Below are 26582 nucleotides of genomic sequence, written 5' to 3' on the forward strand. Positions count from 1 at the left end.
TCAGTCTTGGGTTTGTAAACTCATCTGCTGACCTAAAAGAGTAAAAAAACCAAACCACTCATTATTTCTCTTAATGACTAAAAACATTCAGATAGGATAGACTGCCAGAGCCATGCAAGAGAGCCATAAGAAAAGCAAATCTACAGTCCTGTTATGAAGCCTACACTGCAGTAAATGTGCAAGGCAATGAATGCATTAGTGTTTTCAGTTCTGAAATTGCCAAGCAAGAGAGTAGCTTCAAGTTGATTTAGTTGTGGAGTTAATACATGAAGGTGGACGTGTTATTTCAGGTGGGGCTATTTGTTGAGGGATGAGAAAGGGATTTCCATGCAGTTTACCTCCAGGCTGAATTGTGTTTTCAGGTTCATGTAATGCTTCGTGATCAGGGATCTCTGAGGAACTGAGACAAGCACTTACACTGCAAGCTGTGTGACAAAGGCTAGATAGGGGCTCATCGTGTTCAAAAGCAGGATTAATCCTTAGAGCACTTTCTGAATTGCAGCTGCTGAGAGTAGGACTTCTACAATGCAGAACATTTTTGTTTAGGTAAGATTTTAAATTGCAAAAGAAACAAAAGGAATATTTTGAAATGTGAGGGGAAAGACTGTGAGCAGCTTACTGCAAATTAGAGTTTCTTTTGCATTTTCTTCTTATCTGAATAATTAAAATGATGAAAAGAAAACCAAGGCTTCCTAAGCCAAGAATGAGAGGTTTAAAAGTGAAGGGTTGTATGGGTTCTGGACCAAACTTTGCACAGCGCTGTCCTTGGTAAAGCTGGTGTCTACGTACAGGGCATCTAAAATAAGGAAAGGAAGAGAAAAAATGTACAGAACTTCAAGGCAAAAAATACTGAGTAACAAAAAGAAAAAGGAAATTCTGAAATGTAATATGAACTCGTTATTTCCACTACAAATAATTGTTATATGTCTGCATGAAAATAATGTAATTGATTATAGGGAAAATAATATTTTTACATTTGTAAGAGTGAATTTTAAATAAAAATACACTGATATATTCCTCACTGACCTCCAAATTTTAAGGAAATAATGCATTTTACATATCTCTGACAAATTTCTAACCCCACAGGTACATTTGTGGTTTAGAACCTTAGAAATTCAGATGTATTTTGAGGTAGTGTCTGAACATGTCTTTGAAGCTAGTATTCTGCTTACTGGTGATTTCATTCTGGGGTGCAAGGTCTGAAATAAGAGTTCTTCTACAAACAGCAGGATCCTACTCCCCTTTTAAGACAGAGGGAAAGTGAATTTACATGGAACACAAGTGCAAATAGTAGGCTGTAATTTTCTCTCTGATGGTACAAATCTGCACAAGCTGTCAGTATGACACTGGTCGGAATGCTATATTTCACAAAAAAAAAGTATATTTTTAATAATTTTACAATTCCTCATGATGGTTTGGTTATACCTGTATATCAAGTCAGGGGTTTTCTGAATGGGAAAAGGGTTGTTTTTCTTAGTGCATCAGTCTTGGAGGAGTAGGTCAGACCCCTTGCTACCTCAGCAAAGTTTTGAAGAGGACCTTTCTAGCTCACAGGCTGATTCTAGCACTAAATGCTGCAGCTGCTCTACTGTGACTCTGAAAGTCAGGAATTTGACAGTAACTGTGGTGAACACATTATAATATCTGTGATACTGATTGAAGAAAATTAATTTTGGTACTTGGGCTTTTACAGTGAATTATTTGAAAGATTTGTCCAGTGGACTCATTTTTTGATGTTAATACTAATTAAGGTAAAATATGTATCATTAATCTAGTCAAAGTATTAAGAGAGAATAAACAAATCCAAGAACTGTAACTTGATTCTTGCTTATGTACGTGACTGGTAAGCTATTGTGTGCAAGTCTAGTATACAGTTTCACATAATGCTCTGAACTGTCTAGCTTTATAATGAGAAGAAACTTGATACTTTGTAAAAGAGAGTTAATATGTTCAAGTCCTGTGTAGTTCTTAGTATTGACTTAAGATTATTCCTTAAAAATTTTTAAATGGAATTTATTTGCAGTGAGGAAGAGCTGCTAATCTTCAAGTCTTTCCCAGAAACCCCTAGAAGCAGCTTCAGCCTTCATATGCTTTATTGGCTGGTCTGGAGTCACAGTCTATATCAATAAAGATTTCCTTTTTAATACATCTTAGAAAAATGTAATTTTTAAAAATACTACCATGTAATCAGCAGCAAAACTGTGAATATGTTATTTCATTTCTCCAAAATGTGTTTGGAAATCTGAAAGGAATGCATGGCTTTGTGTGTGTCATCTCTGCCAGTGATGCTGAATTCCCAATAAATTTCTGAAGCGTCTTTAAAAATAACTAGATCATAAAGTTCTGTGTATACTAACAGGCAGAAATGGATTATCCATGGTGAGGCTGTTTATACTTAGAAGGGTATTTGCAGTGTGACTTACAGCTGCTGAATGTCGAGGTTTTGGCTTATTAGCATATTTTATGGGGCTGTTAACAGAATGCATCAATCTATTTACCTGCAGACAGCTCCTCTTCCTGGAACCAGCTCACATTTCCCACCATTGACACAGAGATGGGGCTCCAGCTCGCACAGGCTCCGGCAGGGCAATCCATCCTGGCTGGCATAGCCAGGCTTGCAAAGGCAGTCGGCCTCTTTTGTCCACTCGTTCATTACGCACTCGGAAAACTTGTCACATGCCATGAATTTGCAGGGATCTGCCTGATCAGCTGTAAAGGATGGGTAAATCATTAACTGAAGCATTACCACAAAGGGCCTTGGCAGGGCTTGTGGCAGCCAGAGAAAACAGCTCATGTTCACTGGCCTGCCACTTGGGCGTGCTAATAGGAGGATGTTGTCCAGCATGAGAGGACACACAGCCTTCTTCCTGTGAAACATGGGATTAGAAACTAGAGGATATTAATAACAGAAATTAGAAGAATACTGGTTAAAGGATAGGCATTCAGATGGTGCGTATTGCTGCTCTTCGAAGGAAGAGACAGGGCTGTGTGCAAGAACAGCAAGGAGGAATGCAAAGGTGCCTGATAAAGGTGTGGGGGGGAGGAGGTGTTTACCAGAACAAAAGACAAAAATACAAGATTACCAGAGACTCTGAGATAGTGAGCTGTCTTGAGCCCCAGGACCAGATAAACCAAGCCTTAGAGCTTGGACTATGACCAGAGGATCAGGGGGCATACGCAAGGCAGCAAGGTCAAAAGTTCATCTCTGAGGAAGACTATCCTTCTTCATCTCTGAGACCCCCAGGATGAGCACCAGAGACACCTGTGCAGGCACAAAGGGCTGATAAGACAATTAATGTATGAGGTGGAGAGAGGAGGAGCCAAGAATGTACATGCATAGGTGTATTGCAAATCTTGATGCACATGTAACATTCTAGAGGTTAAAGGAGAATAGGAGTGAGTGAGGGGCGCACGTGCCTCTGGGAGCTACCTCGCATCGTGCTCAGCGCTGAATAAATCACATACCTGCTTTAAAACTCACTTTGTCTCTGAGTTTTAGAGCCTTTCCATGTGTCACCTGTAGAGGACACAGCCAGCATGCAAGTTTATGTTGACATCTGCACTGATTCACCCCATCACTGTTAAGCACTGAGTTTTATTTTCATCTCACTGACAAGGATTTTCCGCATTTGGATGCTTTTACCCTGTTTTTGCTGTGAGTGCTATCATCATACTCATGGATCCCGTGCTAGAGCCTTATGAGTGAGAAATATTTTCAACTGTAATGGTCTTAAGCGCATAATTTAGGACATGAAGAGAAATAGAATTAGATTATTGAATATTGGACAATACTAAGACTTGCAATGTAGACATACTGTTATATTCCGAAGAAAAGATATGCTTACAGGCTTTGTAGTGTTGGGGGGGTTTGTGTGGGTTGTTTGGTTTTATTTAAGTTTTTCTGTTTTGTGGTATGTTGACAATGAAAGGCTTGCTGTTTTTTTTTGGTTTTTTTTTTTTTTTTTTTTTGTATTTTTTTTTTTAAATATTAGTAAGAGATATCTCTGTGAGATTAAGGGAAAAGGACTCTGCTGATGTTTATGGGGGGGGAAGGCCCAAATCAGAGACAGCTGTTAGAAAAGTCTGCTTCTCCTTTCCCTTTCTCTGCTTCTTACTAGAAATGAATTAAAAAAAAAAAAAAAAAAAAAAAAAAAAAGACCCAGAAAGAGTGAGTTCAACCCAGTGCTCAACCCAACTTATGCTGATGGGGTGACAAGGAGGAGAGCTGCATCCACCTCTTGTCTCTTAGAGCCTGTTTCCTGTGTACCATGGAGCAAAAACCTTAGAAGGCAAAAGATGAGAAGCAGACCAGGGTATACAAATCCTGTTCTTGCCATTAAACAGCCCCAGTAAAATGTATGAATCCAGAAAGTAAAAAAAAAAAAAAAACCCAAAAAAAACCAAAAAACAAACAAACAAACAAACAAAAAACTGGACAAAACCAGGAAAAGAGAGCAGAGAAGGAAATGAGAACAGATATACAGAGATATACAGGTATGAGCTGGGCTATGTGGCCCTGTATAACCATGTAGCTTAAAAGAAAGATTTGTACTGGATATTGCAGCTTATAAGTGGGCTTAGAGTTTTCTTCTGCAGTCATTCATACTCTTTATACCAGATGCTCAGTAATACTAATTTAAATGAAAAATGAGGATTTAATTTCTTCTAGGAATACTGGAAATCACACAATGGGATATGCTTCAGTGGTAGAAATGAATCCATAAGAGTTGTTCACTTATAATCCCTTGATAATTTTATGGCTACTTCCTGTTTTGAATTTTTAAATAGTGGGTTTTAGCATGCCCCATTTCCCTTTGCTATATGCAATGTGCATGTTGGTTTGATATGTCCTTTACTCCTGGACTGTGAGTGTGTTCACATGTGAACAACAACAAGTAGAGCTTGGCTGGAACATTTGGTTGGGCTGAGTTTTTGTGATAGTATTTCATCTTCCCTAACACATAAGTGCATACTTTGTTTTATTCTCTGTTTTCACTTCATTTAGATTAATGAAATATTTCATGCAAGTATTTTTAAAAGTCCTTCTTTATGGTAGTATTTATGACCAGTGCAATCAGCCCTTTGCAGCCGCTGACTCTTGATGTAGATTTTGGAGTGTCAGTTGCCATCCATGTTTCACTTTGGTAGAACATCATTACCACTAGATGGCTCTCAGTTTCACAATAAAGACGAATCTGCTTATAATTCCTTAACTTGCTACACAGTTTGGGATTTGTTTGTTTGTTTGTTTTCTGAAATGAAAACGCATCAGACTTTGAAACATCTGTACTGGAACATACTGGCTTTGTAAAGACAACTTCCTGTATTTTGACTCTATACTACTGCTTATAAGCCTCAAAAAAACCAGCTCTCTCCAGAAACTCTGTAATAAACTCTCTGTTTTCTTGAATTCATGTAGAAATACCACATCCATGAAGAACATTGGGTAAAGATTAAAGATTTTAATTTTTTTCTGAATTTGAATACTAGGAACTTTCTTATTTTAATTTTTTATTTAATGAAAATTTATTACTAAAGGAGGGAACATATGGCAGCCTAAAGTTCACCCTTTATATAATGAACTAACTTAGTACTTTATTCATCAAACATCAGTTTATCATGGCAGTATTTGAAGGGTAAAATACTGTGATTTTTTAAACTTTCTGTACCACAAGCTACCTATGTTTTTTTGTGGACACAAAGGCATATGTAAAATGAAAACTGGTTAGAAACTGCCTGCCTGAATTGTAAATGGATTTTTTTTCCAGAATGGTCATAGACCTGTACATAAAAAGACAGCTTAACCAAAACTCCTAAAGGCATCTGCATACCTTAGCTATTGCTCTTCTCCAGGACAATGAAATTAAATTCAACCCTGAGATAATTACCAGAGCCTGAAAATAGATTCAATTTTAGAAAAGAGTGTAGTTTTTGAAAACACTAAGCTTTTGACATAAGAATAGCATCCAGATGTGTAGTTACTGACTTTCTACAGTTTAACAAAAACTACAAACTTATTTGAAAGATATAAATCCAGAGGGATTCTAGAATTACAGATCCATGGAGTACTACATAAAGTCGTGCTCCAACTAGTGAGTATCTGTAGAATCCAATTATTCCTCAATATAGTCACTTTTTGTTTTGAATGCTATATCCCTTTCAAAAAGATTTAATGATGCTCTAAACTATGGTTTGCTAACAACATTGCAGTAACCATCAGAAATTATGTTTGATACTCTTGTGCAAGACTTGCAACACCTGCAAACTGCACATGAGCATTTCTTGTATTATCTCTAGAATAAGTGCTGTCTTCATCCAGCATTTATTCTAGAGATCACTCTCTTTGTCTCTGAAAAGCAGCTGGTGAACATGCAGAGCCCTGCAGCTCCACCCAGATTTCATTGCAGTATGAAAATATGTCTGCAGAGAATTTACAACATCTTTTTTTTTTTTTTTTTTTTTTTTTTTTTTTTTTTTTTTTTTGTCTTATTATCCCCTATCAATGGGAGGCTATTGCTAAAGTGGGTATTTCCAAGATGGTCGTACTTCTGAAGCTGTAACCGTCTGAAAAAAGATTGTCTGCTTAGTTTTGATTTTGCACATACATTAGTAATGCAATCTTACCTGGCTCAATATCCAGGGAATAGCTGTCAATCTCCAAATTGAGTTGCTGGGCTGCAGCATCACAGAAATCTTCCAAAACACAGTGTACTGCTTCTGTGATATTGTATGGCACTGTCTTGGCAAATTTCATTTTGCTGTTCACAATCACACTTCCGTTCCTGAAGTTGAGAATTTCCAAGTGCTTAAAACCTGTAAGGTTGGACTGAAGGTATGGAAGTAGCTGGAAAACAGAGATTTGCCTTTATTTTAACTTACTGTCAGTGTCTACCTGTCATTAATTTCTCTTATAGTCAATTTTCATTATCAAGTACACACATCACAGATTTATTTCCCTGAGTTTAATACAACTGTTAAGCTCCACCAAAAAAATTAACTTTTCTGTTTAGCTGTATCTTTTTCTGGATTTCTGCTCTTTTTCTCAATAATGCATTGAGATGGATGGGCAGCAATTTCCCCTGTAATGAAATGCATAGCAGCTGGGGAGTTTATTCATCTGGAAGAGAAAAAAATTACCTCACTCAAAAGCCAACTTTAATTATTTTCAAACATTCAATCCAGGAAGGTTAGGGCATAGTGTAATAATCATGTTACTGAGCTGACCTGTGCCCTATTGTACCAACAGAGAAAATCCATATCTAATCACAGTCTATGCTATGATGTATATTTTAAAAACCTATTTTTAAATGCAGGAGGCAGACACAAGCCTCAGATATAATCAGCACTGCTATACTGTTGACATGGATCTAAGAAAAAGCCAAATAAATCACATGTTAGGCATATATCTGGGCTCTCTTGATCAAGTAAAACTTGATCTTTCATCACTGACTTCATAAACTCTGTCTTCATACTCAAAGAGCATCCCAGGCTTATGGATCCTTTCATAGACAGCTTATCAGATTGAACTGCAGTAGGGTTCAGTATTGTTAAAATGCTGTGCACTTCAGTGTATTCCTTTAAACTGCACCCAGCTGGCACAGGTGTTGTTCAAGCCGGTTTTCACCCACCAGTTGCAGGAACTGTTGTTCCAGCGCTTTGTATTCTGTCGAGCTCCTGTTGAAGAGGTCATCCGAGAAGTGCATGTTGGTTACCCTCAGGCTGAAGAACACCACGAGCTCTTTGCCTTTGGCCGCAGTTGTCATGGAGCTGGTAGTTACATACTTCAGCCCCGGCGCTGGGGTGGTTCCTGCAGGCTCGGTGGTCAGCGCTGAGATGTCACCGCTGCCCTGCTCCGCTTCCTCCAGCGCCGCCGTGCTCATGGCGCCCACCTGGTCCAGCTCAGCCGCGATGTCCTGCACGCCCATCCCCGCGCCGTCCGCAGGAGCGCCCTCAGGGGCTGCTGCTGAGGAATCTGGTAGCTCAAGGGACTGCTCGATGATCTCAGAGGGGCTGTAGGAGGGGCTGGTGGCTGCAGGCAGCGGTGCTATTGATGGCAGCAGATCGGTGATAACAGCCCCAGGCTGCTCTGTGGAGACATCACTTGGACCAGCAGGGAAAGGCAACCTTTCATAAGTGCTGGCTGTAACAAAAATGTCGTCACCTGATGATTCTGGTTCTTCCATGATCTTAACTGCTGTAGGAAAACAGGATAAAACCAAATTAGGTATGTTGAAAAGCAAGCATAAAAAACATCAAGCATGGAAAGAAACACCTGTATGGTATTTCCACTGAAACGTTTTTAACAAGTTTAACAGTATCTAAATATGCAAATGTTAGCACCATCACCAAGAAGGACTACTGGAATAAAATACCTCATACGCATGTTTGAGTGATGGGATTTCTGTGGGTTTTATGTTTAATAGTTATGCTTGGCAAATATTTCCTGAGCTTCTAAAGCACATTCTTGTTCTGAAGGTACATAATCACACTGTCAGTTTGTATTGTCTGAAAGGCGAGATTGGAGCTTTGAGCTCTCTGCTTGGAACACTTGTATGCCATTCTGCTTCCCTCTGTGAAAAGTTAAAGGTATAATTTGCCGATAATCATAAAATGTGATTACAAAATGTAATATGGCTCCTACAGATGCAAACTTTGTCAATTTACCCAAAAGACAACAGGAGCAATGAAAAAATATTCAAACCTTAAGAAGCCATCTACTGCACCTGAAGCAGAACTTTTATGATATTCCCATTGGGACTTGGCATGGATCTAGGCTATGTGATAACTGTAGCTGAAATCCAAATCTGAAGTATCAGGAGTGTGACTCTGAATTCGGCTTGCAGCTACCTGGCCACAATGACTTCCCAATAAATTATGGCCTCCACCAACAGCCACCTGTCCAAACTGGTGACTTAGTCCTTTCCCAGTGATAGATCATTCTTCACGTGGAACTTTTAGCAGCCCCCTTCAGGCAAAATCACTTACCGGCAGTAAGGAAAGAAAATTTTCTCCCCCTGATGAACTCTTCCTTTCCCTACATGCTAATTTCCTCTCAGTGGCCAAAGAAAATATGAAAGGAGAGCAAAGCTTTGCACTGGGAATATCCCTGACTGAACGAGGTGGCAATTGTCCTGCCACCTCATTTAATTAAAAGCTTCAGATGCTCTTCTCTTGCCATGTCCTCATGTTTCTTGTGTGATTAAGGATACGGACAGATTAGAAAAGCAAAGCCTAGTGATGTTCTCTGTTTACAAAGCTCTTGCTATTACTTGTTATGCTGATAAGGAGTGAGAGTCACTTATCAGTTAAGAGAACCCAGAACAGCTTTGCTAGCATTAGTGCTTGAGGCATTAATGCAGGATGATCTACTGATGGGATGAGCCTGCAGCTCCACAGACATCTCTTTGAGCACGAGAGCACACACCTGAGCATACGACTGTGATGGCATTTGTTAGGCAGATTACATTTTAGAAATATAACTACTGGAGAAAGATGTACTGAAGTGGCTTTGAAATTGTGGCAAATTTGGAGCATATACATATATAGCCATATATATATTGCATGCCGGGCATGGAGCTGTCTATATATAAATATATTTACATATGGTCTATACATAGACTATAAAGGTCTTCTGGCATCCTCTTATTCCAAGCAAAGTAACTTAAAAGGCCTTGAGGGCATACCAAGATGATCTCTGAGCGTGTATCACCTGTTTTCATAAGCTGCCAGTTCTTAGCAATCACTGTGTCTCCAGCTGAAAGAGACAGACAGCAAGTGACCCAACAGTTTGTGTTGGTTCCAGCAGTAAAAGTAAATGGGCTCAGATCAATGGCTGCTGAGCACCTACTGTGGCACAGCACTGGTCCTAAACCCAGGGATAACTGACCTCTTATTTGTCTAACAGGTGTCCTGTTACTGCTGCAAGGTTTGCCTACACAAGTGAGTTGTTGAAACCAGCAGTACAATGATTTGCAGCTGGTTTTACCAGGATTTTCCTTTGTCTACACGAGACTTCAATAAAATTCAATCCTAAGAAGTCAGGAACTATGGATGAAACATAGAAGACCTAGACATTCCATAGAACCACGGAATGGTTTGGGTTAGAAGGGAACCTAAACATGATCTAGTCCAACCCCCCTGCCACGGGAAGCAACACCTTCCACTACACCAGCTTGCTCGAGGCTCCATCCAACCTGGTCTTGAACACTTCCAGGGATGGGGCATTCACAGCTTTCCTGGATAACCTGTTCCAGTGCCTCATTACCCTCACAGTAAAGAATTTCTTTCTAATATGTAACCTAAATCTACACTTTTTCAGTTTAAAGCCATTCTCCCTTGTTCTGTCACATGACTTTGTAAAAGATCCCTGTCCAACTTTCTGGAAGGTGCCCTTTAGGTACTGGAATGCAGGGCAAGGCTCTCCACAGAGCCCTCTCTTCTCCAGGCTCAACAAGCCTGGCTCTCTCAGCCTGTCTCCACAGGAGAGGGGCTCCTGCCCTCTGACCATCTTCATGGCCCTCCTCTGGACTCTGTCCAGCAGGTCTATGTCTTTTTTGTGTTGAGAGGCCCAGAGCTGAACAGAGTACTCCAGGCGGGTTGTGACAAGAGTGGAGTTCAGAAATTAATTACCCCTCTTGACCTGCTTGTCACTGAAATGTAAAACAAAAACTCAACCCTTTGCATTTAAAATATTTGATTTATATACAACATCAATATATATTGATTTTCAGACTAGATGTAAAGAAGACATGTTTTTTATGATGAGATTGGTGAAACACTGGAACATATTGTCCAGAGAGGTGGTGGATGCTGCATCCCTGCAAATGTTGAAGGTCTGATTGAATGGGACTCCGAGCAACCTGATCTAGCTGAAGATGCTCCTGTTTGTTGTAAAGGGGTTGAACTAGATGGCCTCTAAAGGTCCCTTCCAATCAAACTTATTATGCAAATCTGTGAATCCATTTGCACATAAAATATATATAAAATTTTGCAACAGAACACAAAATATACTTACATTGTTAATCATAAAGGAATTATTTGTAAAACTTCACCAATTTGCTTTGTACATGAGATTTTCAGATAAGAAGACAATTGTTGTGTGAAACCTCTACAAGTACAAACTGAAGAATTAGATATACAATCTCAGCATATTTAATTTCAGCATAAAGTTTAGTCTACAGCACTATCATTCAGGAGTAGAGAATCCACAGAGGGCACAAAATAAGACACTGAAATCAAATATACCCCCAGAGTAACTACATTGAAAGTTAAACAATGTAATGTAATGTAAAAGCTGATGTCTGCAATATAAGCTGCAACTCAAATTTCAGCCACCTCTTATCTTCCCACAAAGTGGTTTACTGAACTCCCCGGATGTTTTCTTTGTACTGCATAGCCAAGGCAGGACAGTATTGTACTGAGAGTGTTATACCAAAACTTAAACACCCATTGGAAAAGAAGTAAAAGCACTAAGTTAAGAGGTTAATTTCCTGTGCCCATGCTACATTAAATCTTTGTAAAAGGAGTTCTCCATGTAGGCATTTATTCCCTGCTGAGGGAACGAAATACATAGATTTGACATATCAGAAAAAAACCAACTGCCATTTCAATAACTTTATTTTAGGTATCTGATTCGTTGGTCCTCATATTTTTTAAAGTGAGGGAAACCCTTCTAATTGACCATGAATAAGAAGTAATTGTTTGGGAAAGGTCAAATTGCCATGAGACATTTTCCTAGTGGGTTTGCATTAATGAGCAGGCCCAGAATATTATACATTAAGAGGTCCTGGCATTTCCTTTCATTCATGAGCATAATGAGCACTGACATATTTCCCAAGTCCGCTAGTGAGTATTCCGTACATGTTCTGTACATGAAAGTTACCGTTTTATAATGGCTATGTTTATAACTTGTTTATAACTTAGAGCATCCTTGTTGCTTGAAAGAAATAACCAAATGAGGGAAAAGTGTGCAGTTAAGTGATTGGTTCATAATACAGAGTAAGAATCACCTTGTGTGCAGCTCTGCTGATACCAACACCAGATGGACACAGACAGTAGCTGCATTCAAATTTACATATTTTGTTGGTGCCTGAAATGTCACTAAATCCCTGGATGCAGGACTGCTATCTACAGACAAAGTGCTGAATTTATGTTTGAGGCCTTTAATTCTTAACTAGTGCACAAGTAATATGAGGATTAAGAGAATTAAGAGAAGAGGATCATTAACCTAATGTGTCACAGCAAGTGTCTCCCAATACATGTTTACTGATTACATTCATCTTTCTAACTGCAAAACCAAGCCAAAAGAATCACAATGATCTAAGGCTTTCTGGCTGTCCATACAAACCCTCTAGATTTGAGGTTCAATGTCCATTAAATCCAGAGGACTCTTTCTCCACTGACTCCACAGAACCTGAGTTCACTGGGAATTCTCACCCTCTCTCCTCCATCTCCAGTCCTAAAAACTCTTTTCTCTATTAACCCTTTTCCTTAACATTCACACTGGAGATCTTTGAGTAGTCTAACTTTTCATAGAACAGCCTGAGAGTGCAGCTCTAGCTACTCACTTCACTACTGGTGGTGTTCTGTGTAACTTATAGAAGCCTTAATCTTATTTTGAAAATTTCCATACCTTGCAGCTGTGCTTCATTATTAATGTCCTTGGCATGAAAAATGCAAATAAATGTCATTCTCACATGATGTCACAAGAAGGGTATTTTCAGTCTTAATAAAGTACTGCTTAGTAATGGTAATCTTCTCACATTATTCTCAGGACTATTCACTTCTACCTGACACTGAAAACTTAAAAAAGAGTAAGATAAAGTTTGTGAAATCAAGACCTGAAAATCTAAACCACTACAGAATTCAAGGCATTGAGCAGTCAAAGCTTACTAATCCTGTCTATACTCATTATGCTTCTTTAGCTATCTCCACACAGGTATCAAGGCCAACCTTCTGTTCAGTACCAGACAACCCTGTTTTACCAACTTTTCTGCTTAGCTAAGTAATTTCTGAAGGGCAACGGACTGTGTGTTTGATTTGGGATGTGTGCTCCCAAACTGAGTTATGGCATTGCCCTCATCTCATTGGAATCTTTACCATGATGTCTTTTTGGGAGGTCAGTAATATTATTTATTTCTGCAATGACTGAAGAAATAAAAAGCAAAGAACTCTTCACTTGTTCCTCCAAGATGCATAAAGATTAAGAGCAAACCATTAAGGACAGAGCCAAGCCCTGACTACTTTTATTGCTCTGCAACTTTTCCCTCACAGTTGCCAAGTCGGCCTGAGAGCAGCAGAATGATGCGCTTCACTGCAGTCTGAGCGTCCATAAACATTTCAGTGGTGCAAGTTAGCTGGTCTTACTCAACTCACACGAAGTTTTCAGTATAGGTAAAGAATTCTCTTTATGTAATGCCTGAGGGTCAGTCTTTTGATTGATCCATCTGTCCTTGGGAAATGGAAGTTCCCCTAGACTTTATAGAAGTCAGTCTGTTGCAGAAGGGAGTCACATCTACCTTTAACAATTTCATATTTGGTCACTGTACCCGTGAGAGCTCTCTGAAACATCAGTTTCTTGTGGGATTAAAATTAATTCTTCATCATTTTCACAAGCATTGGCCACAGCATGGCTGAAAAACATAATTCAGCTTGCCATTTGCTGTTTTATAAAGGACTTCTGTTACTCCAATTAAGTTTTCTGAAAAATACTCTTTCTGTGAAGATTTGAAACAATGAAATCAATACATTTAATATTTTTAAAAAATGTTGACTTCAAGTTAATAATTTAAGTACAACAGGTAGACATACAATTGGTAACTATTAACTGAGCAATCTTACTTTATAGACCTGTGTCAAATTCGTATGCTGAGAAACCTGATGTTGGACCTTAATGACTCTCTTTGGGATTCTCATGCTTCAGCAGTTTTAGAGGCTTAAGCGTTTCAGAAACACAAATGTAATTTAAACAATAGAGTAATAGCTGGTGTTTAAAGCATACCCAAAATTCTGAGTAGAATATAAGAATATTATACAGAGAGATGAGGTGTATAATCAGACACCTTGTATGGACAGAAGGTCACTGGCACATTGTTTCCTTAACATGACAAGTCACTTTCATCATTTACAGAACCTTTACCTCATCTGCTACTGAGATTGCCAGATAAAACTACATATTGGTGCTCAAGCACTCTAAAAGTCAGTTTTCTGAGTAAAGTCCTTACTAAAAAAATGATGCAACCAAGATTAAAATGCTCTTGTAAAGTAAAAGGATTTGTAAGTACATTTACATGAAAACATGTAAAAAATGCCAGGGATACCATGGTTGTTATGTATTGTAAGATATTTTGTATTGAAGTTCTGCACTATTTACTACCATAGTAATATCATATTGAAATATCTGTGAAACAAGAAAGGTACTCTGCTAATCTTGGAAGCAAACCCAAGCAGCAGTGAATTTGCAAAGAGAAATGCACTTCTACAAAGGAATAGAATCAAAACCAAATAAGAAACTTCTTGCTTAAAACAATAGCTTCAGGAGGATTTAGTATCTCTTATTCCCATTGTTGAATGTTCTCAATTAAATCTGAAATATTTCTTTCATGAATTTAAAATAATGAGATCTACATGAAAACAGCCTGGAAACATAAAGAGATATCCATCTAAATGTTGCAAACGCTGCTGCATGACACTGTAGCAGTTTTAGAGCACCCCAAATGGAGAACCTGGAATACTCTTTATGCTTTATTTTACTTTGGAATGTTTGGAAACAAAATCCGACAAGCTATAATGCTTAGCCTTCAGAACTTAAAGTACTCTCTAAATTCCTGCCCATTTTCTCTATTTTTCTCAACTGTGCAACAGGAAAAAAATAATGGGACCATCAGACAGCTTTGTGGTATCAAAGTTTATTAGTTTATAAAGTGGTAAAAACAGAAAACAAAATAGAAGTTACATGATACAAATTCAAACAATGTGTTGATCAAGGACCTAAAACAGAAAAGAAAAACATGAAATTAGAAAGTTAAAACCAGCGACTCTCTTAAAATTTCATCATCAGATGAGGACTTAAAAACTTGCCAAGAAAAATGAAAACAGTAGATATACTCCCCTCCCCCCTCCCCCCACGTTGTATTATGTAGCCACTTGTTTGAGAAAACAATTATAGAATGAAGAGTATTTTAGTCTTCTAAATTGTGCCTTTGATGCAGGCAGTCTGATTTTTCTCAAAGTTTTGAAAAGGAAAAAGTGACTCTGTGAGAGAGAGATAGGAGATATTTTAAGTAGGAATATCCTTCTGGCTTTATGTTTTGTTGTAGGAATACATTTCAGTCTTACTGATATTGAAAAGGACTTTGGGCCTTAGTGCTGACTTGGCTTGTTAGATGCACCCATCATGCTTGGATTGAGCAGCCCAGAACAGCCAGAGCACTGCAGTCAGGGGGCAGGCAGAATGCTGAATGTTATACCCACACTGTAGTAAAATTGTCCATACAGCCATTAGCCTCAGGTCTGAGTGCAATGCCTCAAGAGACCTTCACGTAGCCCTGGGTGCAGAAGTCTTATGGCATAAGGTAGTTTTTCAAAAAATGACAGTTAAACAAATATTTGGGATTGTTCTCACATAAAATGTTTGGATTCGGGTGTACCTGAACGAGTTAAATGAGTTTCATTTAACTTTTCCAATTGTTGTTGAGGTGCAGTGACAATACAAGGAAACATTGTTACTCTAACTGCTCATAGAACTTACAGATATATTGGGAAACCAAAAAGAAAAAAAGTAGCCAGAGAGCTGTCCATAAAATACTCTCTTCACTGCATTGTGAAAGAACTAAGTATTTCTAACACTGGCCTTCTTGCCAAAGTTTTTAAAGGAATTGTTAATAAGAGGGCAAAATCTCCTTTTAACCAGCAGAGAAAAAACCAAAATCATTATCTTTTGTAACTGCAGCTGTTGCTGACTCCTCCCACTCCCTCTCCCTCTCTTCTCCCCTCCTAGGATATACAGCGATAGCTAGGTGTAGATATAGATATAGATGGTATAAAATAGGGATGAGAATGCAATTTTGAGCTTATTTTAATTATTTAAGACAAGTTTAACCATGACTTCAGCCACTGCTCTAGGCTACACCCACATTTAGGAGAAGGACCAAAATCTGTTAAAATATTTTCCCAACTTCATTCCTTTCAATCTCTACAAAGATAAATTAAAACTATGGCAATTGTTATTGAAAGATGGACCTCAAGAACAGAAATCCTCAGCTATGAAGATGTCATTCATGAATAATATTTTTGTTTCCTCAGTCAACCCCAGCAGGCTTTTCTGTGCCAACAATTCCCTGCTCCAACTCTGCCTGAAAGCCCATTATTCCAAACTGCATGTCAATAAAGATGGTTATTAAAGGATGTTTGATCCTGTATAAAATTTTGACTGTAAAACTCTGTTATCTGCACCCCTATTCTACAAATATTGTATACTACAATAATTTAATTTTAAAAGGTCTGCCAACTGGGGAAGAATGAAAGAGCAGCCCAAACATGTAAATGCAGTAAAATAAAGAAGGAATGAAAAACTTTGCATCCAGGCTTGGTTTAATCATGTTCTTACTGATGCATGTAATGATCTTACCATTCTACAGAATGAAAGTGGAACTTCTGTCTCCTTCTAATTTGCACCTGGATATCATTGCTTGAAATTGAGTTTAGTTTTTTCCTCTACAGAACTTTATAGACAGTTTAATTGAGAAAGAAATGTTAAGGAGTTATGGGAAAAAATTGCGTGCTACCTTCGACCAAAAGTCAGAAATTACTTGCACATTGCATTTAAAACCAAAAAGTATATGACACCCCTAAATGGAGTTTAATTTGCAAATATTCATAAACACAAATCACATTAAACTTAGTACAAAAATTATTGCAAATATGTCTCCATTTAAGATTTTTATGTATTTTTGTTTGTTTTAAACAGTATAGTGTTTTTTGTACTGACTACCAAGCAGCTTAAATTGATATTAGCATCAGTGCTACCTATATAAGGCATCTCAAGATGGCTGAGGAGATCAAAGTTTGAAGGCCAAACTCTCTCTATAGACAGACACAGAAGTCCATTGAGATGTGGAGCAGATGATGGAGCAGAGATGACTCAGAGAACCCAAGTTACAACTTGTCTATAACAGTCCAATGCAGGTGGCATGATTGTTTCTCTAACAAGGAACAGACTAAAAAAACTCCAGGCTGAGGTCAAGCGGACTCTTCTATGCTGGAAAGATACTGAATTCTCCAAAGAGAGGAGATGAATAATTTAGAAGGTCAAAGTTTTACTACCATTTGATCATAACACAATCTTTTTTCAAACCCAGCCTTTCTAGCAAGACCAAGGATTTTTAATAAGTCAGGGAAATGCATTATTTAGAGCATGATAGTCTCAGCAGTGCCACTTCACCTAATATTTGTTCCAACTGGACCACATGGCATGTAAACTTCATTAGTTTCATTCATTTATGACATGGCATGTGTTAACCTTACACTCCCAGCACAGATGTCTACATTATTTGTTTTAAAATATCATTCTGATTATATTACTGCAAAAGCCAAGGGTTTGAAATTAATTTTATTCAGGACATTAATGTATTGAAATTATTTATGATACTGGCTCTTCAAATTTTGAACTTTTTTCTGTCTCTTATATTCCCCCTTAATTAGACAGTTAGAATTATTGCAGTCATGTCTAAAAACTGTAAACTGCTTCAAATAAGATTTTAGCCCTTTAGTTCTAAGGAAAATTAATTTTCTGGAACAAAGTGGAATTCGACCACGTGCAGCAACACGTACATATCCCTCCTGGATGGAGAGCTCCTTCATGCACTGTAACAAAGAGGAAGAATTATGGGTGGTTTGAAAGCTTGACTACAAAATGTGACTGAACAGTGGTGGAGCACTGAAGTCTATCTTCATAGGTGCACAACGAGGTGTTACATTTTTTCATTATACAGCTGGCTCAGAAGATTTGCATCTGGATAAGCAAATGTTCTTAGAAGCAACATAAATTGTTTTCAGTACTTCACACAGTCATTTCAATGAGTCATTGGAATTACCAATTGAGTTTAAAGAAAATTATCACTTGTTTTGGTTCATTTGTATTGTGTATTTGGGGGTTGTGAATAAGAAATAATATTTGAAGGAATAAAAGCTTAACTTTAAAATAAAACAGAAGTGGTTGGATAGCTTAATGATTTAAACAAGTCATGTGTTAAATTGGAAAAATAGTGCTTACTTTCTCTCAAACTTTTTCGCTTGGATTAGTCATTTCATTTCAGCATTTTTAAGTTTATTTTGAAGAGGTGATGTAGATTTTGTTCTATTCCGATTGCTCCTGCTGTTCCCAGCATGGAGACAGCTGGGCAGAATGCTATCATCAAATTCTGACCTGATGCTAATAACTTATACTAATATGTTTAGGATTTGTTAGGAATACTCTGAGTATACACTGGTCAGAACTTTTCCTTCAAACCAGCATGTTCTTACATGGGCCTGCTGAAACTCTTCACCCTCATCCTCAATTTATAGACAACTTCCAGGCTACCGAGTATTGTATAAAGTGCTTGAGAAAATGACATTGCTAGACCTACCTGTTCACTTCTCCAAATGTCAGGCAACCTTCAAAAAAACCAGTCTTTGCACATCTGAAGCAGCAAGAGACAAGTAGAAGGGAACAGAGAGAAGCTGATGGGGGAAAAATATCAAGAAAACCCTGTCAGTTTATGATCCAAGAAAACATAAGGAAAACATAAAAATATTAAAGGGAACAGAAGAGCTCTTACCCTCTACATCCATCGATGTGAAAAAACTGGTGAGCATTCTTGGCACAAAGAATGGGTGAATTCCAATCCTGGGAACATCCAGAGAGGTTCTTGCAAGAAACCAACAGGGTTTTCTTTTCTGTGACGATCCTCGTTATGCCAAATAGAAAATTGTGCTAAGCAAAGACAGTGCTTAGGCAGCTGAGGATGAACCAGAGATGGAAAGAATCCACAAATACACAAAAAACCTGAGCTGTTTTTCTTGAGATTACTTGGAAATAAGACTGAGTGAAGAGTGTGCCACCTAATTAACTGTTGGGTAGCAGGATAATATCAATGGGGACAACTCACAGCAGGTTTGTGTGAACATGAGATTAATTATGGCAATAATTAATGAGGCTTTTATCAGTTACACATACAGAGATGTGACCATCATGTACTTCTTATCAGTGGTTTTTTTCTGACAGAAAAAAAACCCTGCAATAAACCCCTGTCAGAGTCTTTCTTGGGAGCCTGAGAATGACCCAGGCTCCTCAAACTGAGATGCTGCACATCTGAGTAGATGAAGGATTTTACTGCTAGCTTTGTTTTCTTTTGCAATAACTTCTCCAGAAGTAATGGATTTTGCCAGGATTTTGGGATAAACATTTACCTGGGCTGTACAATTTGTTACTAGCTACAATTAAAACAAATTCAAATTAAATTTCTTCTTACTGTTTAGGAAGCCAAATACTATTGTTTGTTTTACTGCAAAAATTTTCTTGGTTTTTGAAATAACACCTGTCTAATATATTACATAAATTGCTTCCCTTTTGAACTGTCATACTCTTTTAGACAGTCACAGGAGAACTGCGAATAGAAGAAATTTAACCATACAGAAGAAATGCTAATTACTTTTAACTCCGGAAAGAGAAAAATATGAATAAGACAGAGGAATGCTAGAGAAAAGTGATCAAGTATCACTTCAGAGAGTAGGGGGAAAAAAACCCCTTTTTTTGCACTGGTTGTAAATGGAAAAGAGAAATAGACAAGATTTTAAAGGTGCTACAGCAAAGAAAAACCTTTCTGAGGTGTCAGATGCTGAAATAGTGACATCTGATGCAGGCATTTCAGAACTTTTCAATAAGAGCTCTGGAAACTTGTGCCACAGGCTTTCTTTAATTGTATAGTGAAATCTCAGAACACTTGGCTTACTTTAGGGACAGCTTGGCGTCTTCCTGCTGGTTCTGAGTGAGTGCAGGGGGTGGAGTAGCTGCCATCACCATGTGGCCAGTGCTCTAATCCTCACTGCTCTGCTCTCAGCTGCCCACAGACAGCTCCACTGTGCAGAATTGTGCAGTCTCAGCTCTGTCTGAAAGAGGACCCACATCTGCTCCTGCCTCATCCCTCCCACTGTCTGCCCACACCTGACAAATCCCATTCTTGCATGGCTTAAAAGGACACCTCTCATGCACTCTTCATCCTCACCTGTTTTTGCTCACGCTTCTACAGGTGTTGTATGCAGAACTTTGCCTGTATTTATGTCTGTGAGTCTGAGGCTGATTGTCTTTTTGGAAGTTGTGTGAAAGAAATTTTTTTTTATTACTTGCTTGGTGACCTCAGGCAGGCACAATTAAAGTAGTTGGTGTAGGATGTATACATTCAATATTCAGGAGTCTGTAGTGCTGTCCAGCCTGCAGTGCACATATTTGACAGCTAATGCAATAAAGTCCATCTCCAAAACAGAGTTAATATCTAAAAGAACCTCAGACTACGTTATTTGTGATAGCCAGCTTTTCATTTTGTGGTAAAGAAGACTGAATTTACATTTCTAATCCTCTGTCCAACCTTATACAGCCCTGTCTGAGTAGTTCCTGCTATTTCACACCAATAACAGCTAAAATATCTTTTATTATTACTAAGAAAAGCAGCTGTGAAATGCAGCCAGGAACAAAGTGTGAAATATTCTGTACCAGGTATCTGTACCAGGCTTGCCATATTAAAATTAATAGTACTAACACTGCTGACTTTAATAGAACCTGAATTTCCAGATTGAATTTCATCAGTTCCCGTGAAATACACAGTATATCAAGAAATAAAAGACTACAGGAAATACTGTACGCTGCCAGAATTGAAAAAAAAAAAAAAAAAACCTCTAAAAAGGGAAAAAGTTTTAAAGAGTAAAGAGTATGCATTTTAAAACCTCAAATAAATAGTTTTTCAACAGCTCTCCTGACTGTTAGGCAAGCAGTAAGCTTTGTGTACTATAAGCTTTTAAGAAAATATAATAGCTACAGCTTTGAGTCATTGCTAACACAGCATCCCTACTTTTTAGACAGGGAACAATTATTTTTTTCTCCTGCTACTCAGCTGCAGAAATAATGATGGAATTCTTATACTCTGTTGCTTGTTTTAGACATAACTTTTGTTCAACAAGGAGAAACAAGATAAGATGCCTTATTTTGAGGGAAGGTTTTGTTTTTTTTTTTTTTTTTTTTTTTACTGCTCTAGATTTTGTTCTGTTTTGCAGCTTGACAGGTTCTAACCTAAATATGCAGCAATTAATTTATTAAGGGGTCGGTATAGGTGAGTTAAAGACCCTCTGCTTCTTCCCTTCAATCATTTGGAGCTCATAGACAAGACATATTTAAGAAATTGGGAAATAAATATGTGACTTTATGCAGTTTTTATGACATCAGTAAAATAACGCAATGAGTGAATAGAATGAAAAATGAATGACTTTCTTTTCCCTGCAAATTTAACACTTTTCCATGTTTCCATGGTTATAATGAATGTTATTTGAAGGTATGCTTTGCTTTTATCAGTAGCACTACAAGATTTCTCAGCATGCATTTGAAAATAGTTGCATGTAAAACTTTTCATCATAAACATTATTTTCAGGAATATTTGACAACTGATTCTTGTAAGAAGTGATTTTTCTAAATTTTTAGTCACTCTGCTAATCATAAAGTGTTTGCTTTGCTCTCATTTCCAAACTCTGTGTATAAAGGCAAGATCATGGAATGGGAAGTTTATATTCAGTGCATTAACTACCATGCAACAACATGACCATGAAATATGCTTTGCTCTTTCCAGTAGGGAGTTGATGGTTTTGTGTTCCCAAGTGGCACCTTTTATCAGAATCACAGAATCACTAGGTTGAAAGAGACCTCCAAGATCATCAAGTCCAACCCAACCCTAACCTCAACTAAACCATGGCACCAAGTGCCACATCTAGTCTTTTCTTAAACACATCCAGAGATGGTGAATCCACCACCTCCCCAGGTAGACCCTTCCAATACTTTATTACTCTTTCTGTAAAAAACTTTTCCTAATATCCAGCCTATATTTCCCTTGGCCCAGCTCACGACTGTGTCCTCTCATTCTGACAGTTGCTGCCTGGAGAAAGAGACCAACCTCCACCTGACTACAGCCACCTTTCAGGGAGCCTTTCAGTAGAGAGTGATAAGGTCACCTCTGAGTCTCCTTTTCTCCAGGCCAAACAACCCCAGCTCCCTTCTTTGTTCCTCACAGGGCTTGTGCTCCAAGCCTTGTTGTCTCCTTTGGACATGCTCAAGCGCATCCTTTACTCTCTAAAACTCTCAAACCTCCTTTACTCTCTAACACACTGCTTGATCCAGCCAAACAATCCTGCAGGTTGTACAGTGCATGGGTGCATCCCCACTTCCACACTCCTGCTGGGCAGGCCCATCCTGAAGGATGTTATCACCACACAGGGAGTGTTTCCAATCAGCTCTACAAACATTGCCTGTTTGCCTTACAGGATATGGCCAGACAGCAGGGATGGAGGTCCCTTCCTGCTGGTTTTGGACATGCTGGATAAGGAAGAACATCTTGAAAGGGGAGGTAGGTTCACTATTCTCACTTCAAGAGACTTCTCAAGTACAGGAGGAACATGAAAGGCCAAGGCCTGGGCAGGGAGGGAGCTGGTTGAACTGGGACAGAGTAGAACCTCCTGTGGGAACAGGGAACTTTCCTGCAGCAGGGAGCAAACTTACAAGATTTGAGCATGATATTCTTAGAGATCCAGGAACACTGAGTGTCACTGTGTAAGCTGATGCATATTGTTGGAATTTTGCCCTGAATTTGCCTTTTGTTTGTTTTCCTCTGCAGGTTTTTTTAGTGTTGCTTAGGGACTATGTGGCGACATCAAAGTGTCCTGCTGACTCCCATGATGTGCTCACCTGCCCTCTGCTTTTCTGTTGAGAGAGTCGGTCAAAAATCTGACATAAAGCACATATGAATATTCATCGAAGAACTAATTCCTCCCTTGACCCTGCAGTGACCTCTTGCATTTTACACAGTTGACATAGGCTTTGAAGTATAAATAAAATTTAAGTTTACTGACCTAACACTGAGATGGTAAGGCCAGGCCAGGGAGCAGGATTGAAGAGGGAGCAGACAAAAGCTGGGACAGATGGAGTGCAGTTCCTCCAAATCATGGCCCTTGCTGCTTTGCTGGTGGAAGTTGCTGCTCCACACAATTCAGTTACCTGCACACAGTGGCTCACACGACTTTGTAGCTGCTGCTGGAGGTGATGGAAGCTGGAGCTTTACAGATATTTTGCCATTCTGGGGGAAAGCCTAACTTGCCCTAAATAGGGGCCCTAAAGCTGACCTTATTATCTTTGTCTGAACTTTCTTTAGTCTGCGGAGTCAGCTGTGGGAAATGTGTCTATTATGTATTCTTGATTTGAAAGGCTGCATTATCCAGATTTTTCTCCACATACATATATATATCCTTTTTCCTTTTATTATGTATTTTTCCTCATATAGATGGGTGCCTCCATGCCTACTGCATGGATAAAAAGGAATAAACAAATAGGGAAAACAGAAAAAAATTTAAAAATTCACATTAATTAGACCTGTAGATATGCAGGCTTTTCTGATACATGGTACTTTTTGCTTGGAAGAAATTATGTCATGTAACTCCTGTTGCTATCATCCACAACTGTCTGTAGAGCCCAAAGTAATTTAGTTCCCATGTTCTAAGTACCAAACTTTTTAATGTTAATCTGGAGCTTCCTTTTCTTGTTTTCCCAGACATTTTTCCTCTGCCTTTTTGGAATTTTTACCATAATACTTTGTATTAAGAGTTCCTTATCCTTTGGCATGTGTTGTTGGGTTTGACAACCTTGAACTAAGGTGCATTGGGATTTTGCTGAAGAGGCCATCAGAAATGTGCATTTTTCACCTTTGGTTGTGAAGGAGGATTTTCAGTCACGATGGAAAGGAATGCTTACTGCTCTGACACATGACTGTATGTGTCACAACAGCTGCACCTCTCCTACTGTCTCTTACATAAAAGTCTCTCATGTCTTACCTTGTCCAGACAGGCTGTCTTGGTCAACTTCCTTGAAAGGAGGTTCTGCTGTATCAGCCAGGTCTTGCTTCTCCTCAGCTTCTCTCTCCACCTCTCCGGCGGGCAGGAGTTCAGGTGTGGTGAAACTCTCCCCTGGAGACTCATAGCCATCGGTGAGTAAGTCTTTGCCAGCAGAATCATCTGCTGGGGGAGGCAAATAGGAATCTTCTGATTTTGGAGGGCTACTGGTGCTACCCAGAGCACTGAAAGGCACTGTGAAACTTGGGTGGTCAGTAGCAATAACTTGGGTGTATGGATATCTGTCCTGAAAGGGGTCTCTGGAGGGTTTGGTGGGAAAATCAGGTTCAGATGTAATAAAATTATTAAATTCTTCAGGGATGCTGATCTCTTCACTTAGAGCAGGGCCTTCAGTTGCAAATTCCTCAACAAATACATCTCCTCTTTGATCCACTGTTGCTGGACTGGGATAACCTAGTGGTAGTTCCTCCTTAAAAAGTTTTAAAAGAACAGCTTTCATTAATACGTTTGAGTTTCATTGCCAAAAATGCAATAATCTTTAGCCACATGAGCTAGCACATAGCTAAGTCAACATGAAATCATGTTATGGGTTGGGTTGGAAGGGACCTTAGAGCTCATGTAGTCACACCCCTACCTGCCATGGTAAGTGACATCTTCAACTAGACCAGGTTGCTCAATGCCACATCCAACGTGTCCTGGACACTGCCAGGGCTTGGGACATCCTTAACCTCTCCAGGCACCCTGTACCAGTGTCTCGCCATCCTCGCAGTAAAGAACATCTACTGTATATATAACTTAAATTTCTCATCTTTCAGTTTGAACCCATTATCCTTTTCCTGCTGTTACAGATCCTGACAGAGTCCCTCTCCAGCTTCCCTGCAGGCACTGGAAGGTTGCTATGAATTCATAGGATATGTAAAGTGTTCGGCATGTGCATGTGATACTAATCACAGTGTCTGTGATTTTAAAAGTGATCAAAGAAAGATGGCCTTAACTAGCCCGGTGAACTGCTCTCTTTCTGTCATTAAGATGTACTACTGAACTGATGAGACACTCTTTACTTGGTAATTCAATCTGGAAAGGGAAATCAAGCAATAATGTTCACCTGTAAATGCTCTAAACAGTATCCCTGTTGCAGTATAACAGCACAACCTTCATCCTTACAGCATGTACAAAAAGGCACATATGTTATTCTAAGAAACTTTTTGTATGTTTATGTACCTCTTAACACTGTTTAATTTCTTTTCCCATAGAGAAATAAATAAACACGAAAAACGTAATTACATTATTAACCTACCAAATCAGGGCCTGCCAGAGGAATAGTGACCACGCCTTGGATATCATTGTCTAAATCACTAGGTGGTACAATAGTTTCTGCAAAAAAAGAAATCAAAAACATTAGAGAGAGAGAGAGAGAGACCACAGAATACTTCAGCCCCAGCACATTGAAAATTGATCAAAACGTATAAACTCAATAAAAAACCCCAGTACTAAAATGTTCTCCACCAAAAAATTGCTTTAAAAATCCATGTTAAGAAAAAAAAAAAAAAAAAACACCAAAACAAAAAAAAAACCCAAAAAAACCATCAATTCCCATTCAAAAAGACAATTATAAAGAAAACCAAATTTTATATAGGCTGTTCTTCATATGCTTCATTTAGCATAAATAGGATAGGTCTGCAGAGAGCTGAACCATGGAGGAATGCTTAAAATCATCTGAAGTGTGAACCTCCCAGTTAAATCTGCATGGGCTATGATGACTCACATTGTGTTCACTAAGCCTAAAGTCATTCCAGTTTTACCCTGATTCCACACCATTGTTAATGACAGTGTTTTGGCTTTAGTGCTCAAGTTTCTCCTTTCTCTCAGAGGAGATCTTTAAAGTACTTGCATGAAAACTATTTTTCTAAAATTGGTTATTAGAATTAACTACCAGAAGAAAGTTTAAAATATTTATTATTGACATGTTCCATGTAATTTTTTGGGGGGACCTTTTAATCTGCATTAAAATATGACATTTTTATTCTTACAGAAAGTATTAGTTTGACTGAATAAATTTTTTGAGAAGAAAATGCTGCTGTTTGCAAATGAAATACTGAAGATAAAATCTGGTGTGGGATTTGGGTTTGTTTCACTAAATAGGCATTTGAAAAAATATTTTAAATTATTTTTCTCCCTTTTTAACACATCTCTCCAAAAGTAGTTTGCTAGCCTTGCAAAAATCATTGCAGAAAATAGAAAGGGATATTTATCAGCTGGATTACTGAACAGGGTGCAGACCTTCAACTTCTGCTGGGGGTTTTCACACCCAGCTTGTCTTCTACACTCTGTGTTTCAGAGTGTGAGTGAAACACGTCTTTACTGATTTTATCTAGGGATGAAATGCTGTTTAAGGTGTCAGTCTCTCTGATGTTGCTGAGATGGCTTGCTTGCAACCAAGATAG

The 26582-nt window shown here is 38.5% G+C and overlaps 1 protein-coding gene and 1 long non-coding RNA gene across 2 annotated transcripts in view; both read right to left on the bottom strand.

Moving 5' to 3' along the window:
* The window catches only part of IMPG1 (interphotoreceptor matrix proteoglycan 1), a 52402-nt gene continuing 25820 nt past the window's right edge, over nucleotides 1-26582 (bottom strand). The window contains exons 11-18 of the mRNA XM_066315045.1: nucleotides 25436-25512; nucleotides 24121-24607; nucleotides 7629-8194; nucleotides 6625-6844; nucleotides 2499-2709; nucleotides 620-796; nucleotides 339-520; nucleotides 1-32 (exon numbers count right to left, since the gene is read on the bottom strand). Of these exons, the coding sequence (XP_066171142.1) occupies nucleotides 1-32; nucleotides 339-520; nucleotides 620-796; nucleotides 2499-2709; nucleotides 6625-6844; nucleotides 7629-8194; nucleotides 24121-24607; nucleotides 25436-25512 (1952 nt within the window). The remainder of the gene's footprint in view (nucleotides 33-338; nucleotides 521-619; nucleotides 797-2498; nucleotides 2710-6624; nucleotides 6845-7628; nucleotides 8195-24120; nucleotides 24608-25435; nucleotides 25513-26582) is intronic.
* Nucleotides 14891-19128, bottom strand: LOC136358896 (uncharacterized). The gene is made up of 3 exons (XR_010743175.1): nucleotides 18819-19128; nucleotides 18627-18720; nucleotides 14891-14988 (listed from the first exon to the last, which is right to left on the bottom strand). It is a non-coding gene; the product is annotated as an uncharacterized lncRNA (long non-coding RNA).

The sequence above is a fragment of the Sylvia atricapilla genome, chromosome 3 (genome assembly GCF_009819655.1).
Source record: "Sylvia atricapilla isolate bSylAtr1 chromosome 3, bSylAtr1.pri, whole genome shotgun sequence".
In the NCBI taxonomy this organism is placed as follows: domain Eukaryota; kingdom Metazoa; phylum Chordata; class Aves; order Passeriformes; family Sylviidae; genus Sylvia; species Sylvia atricapilla.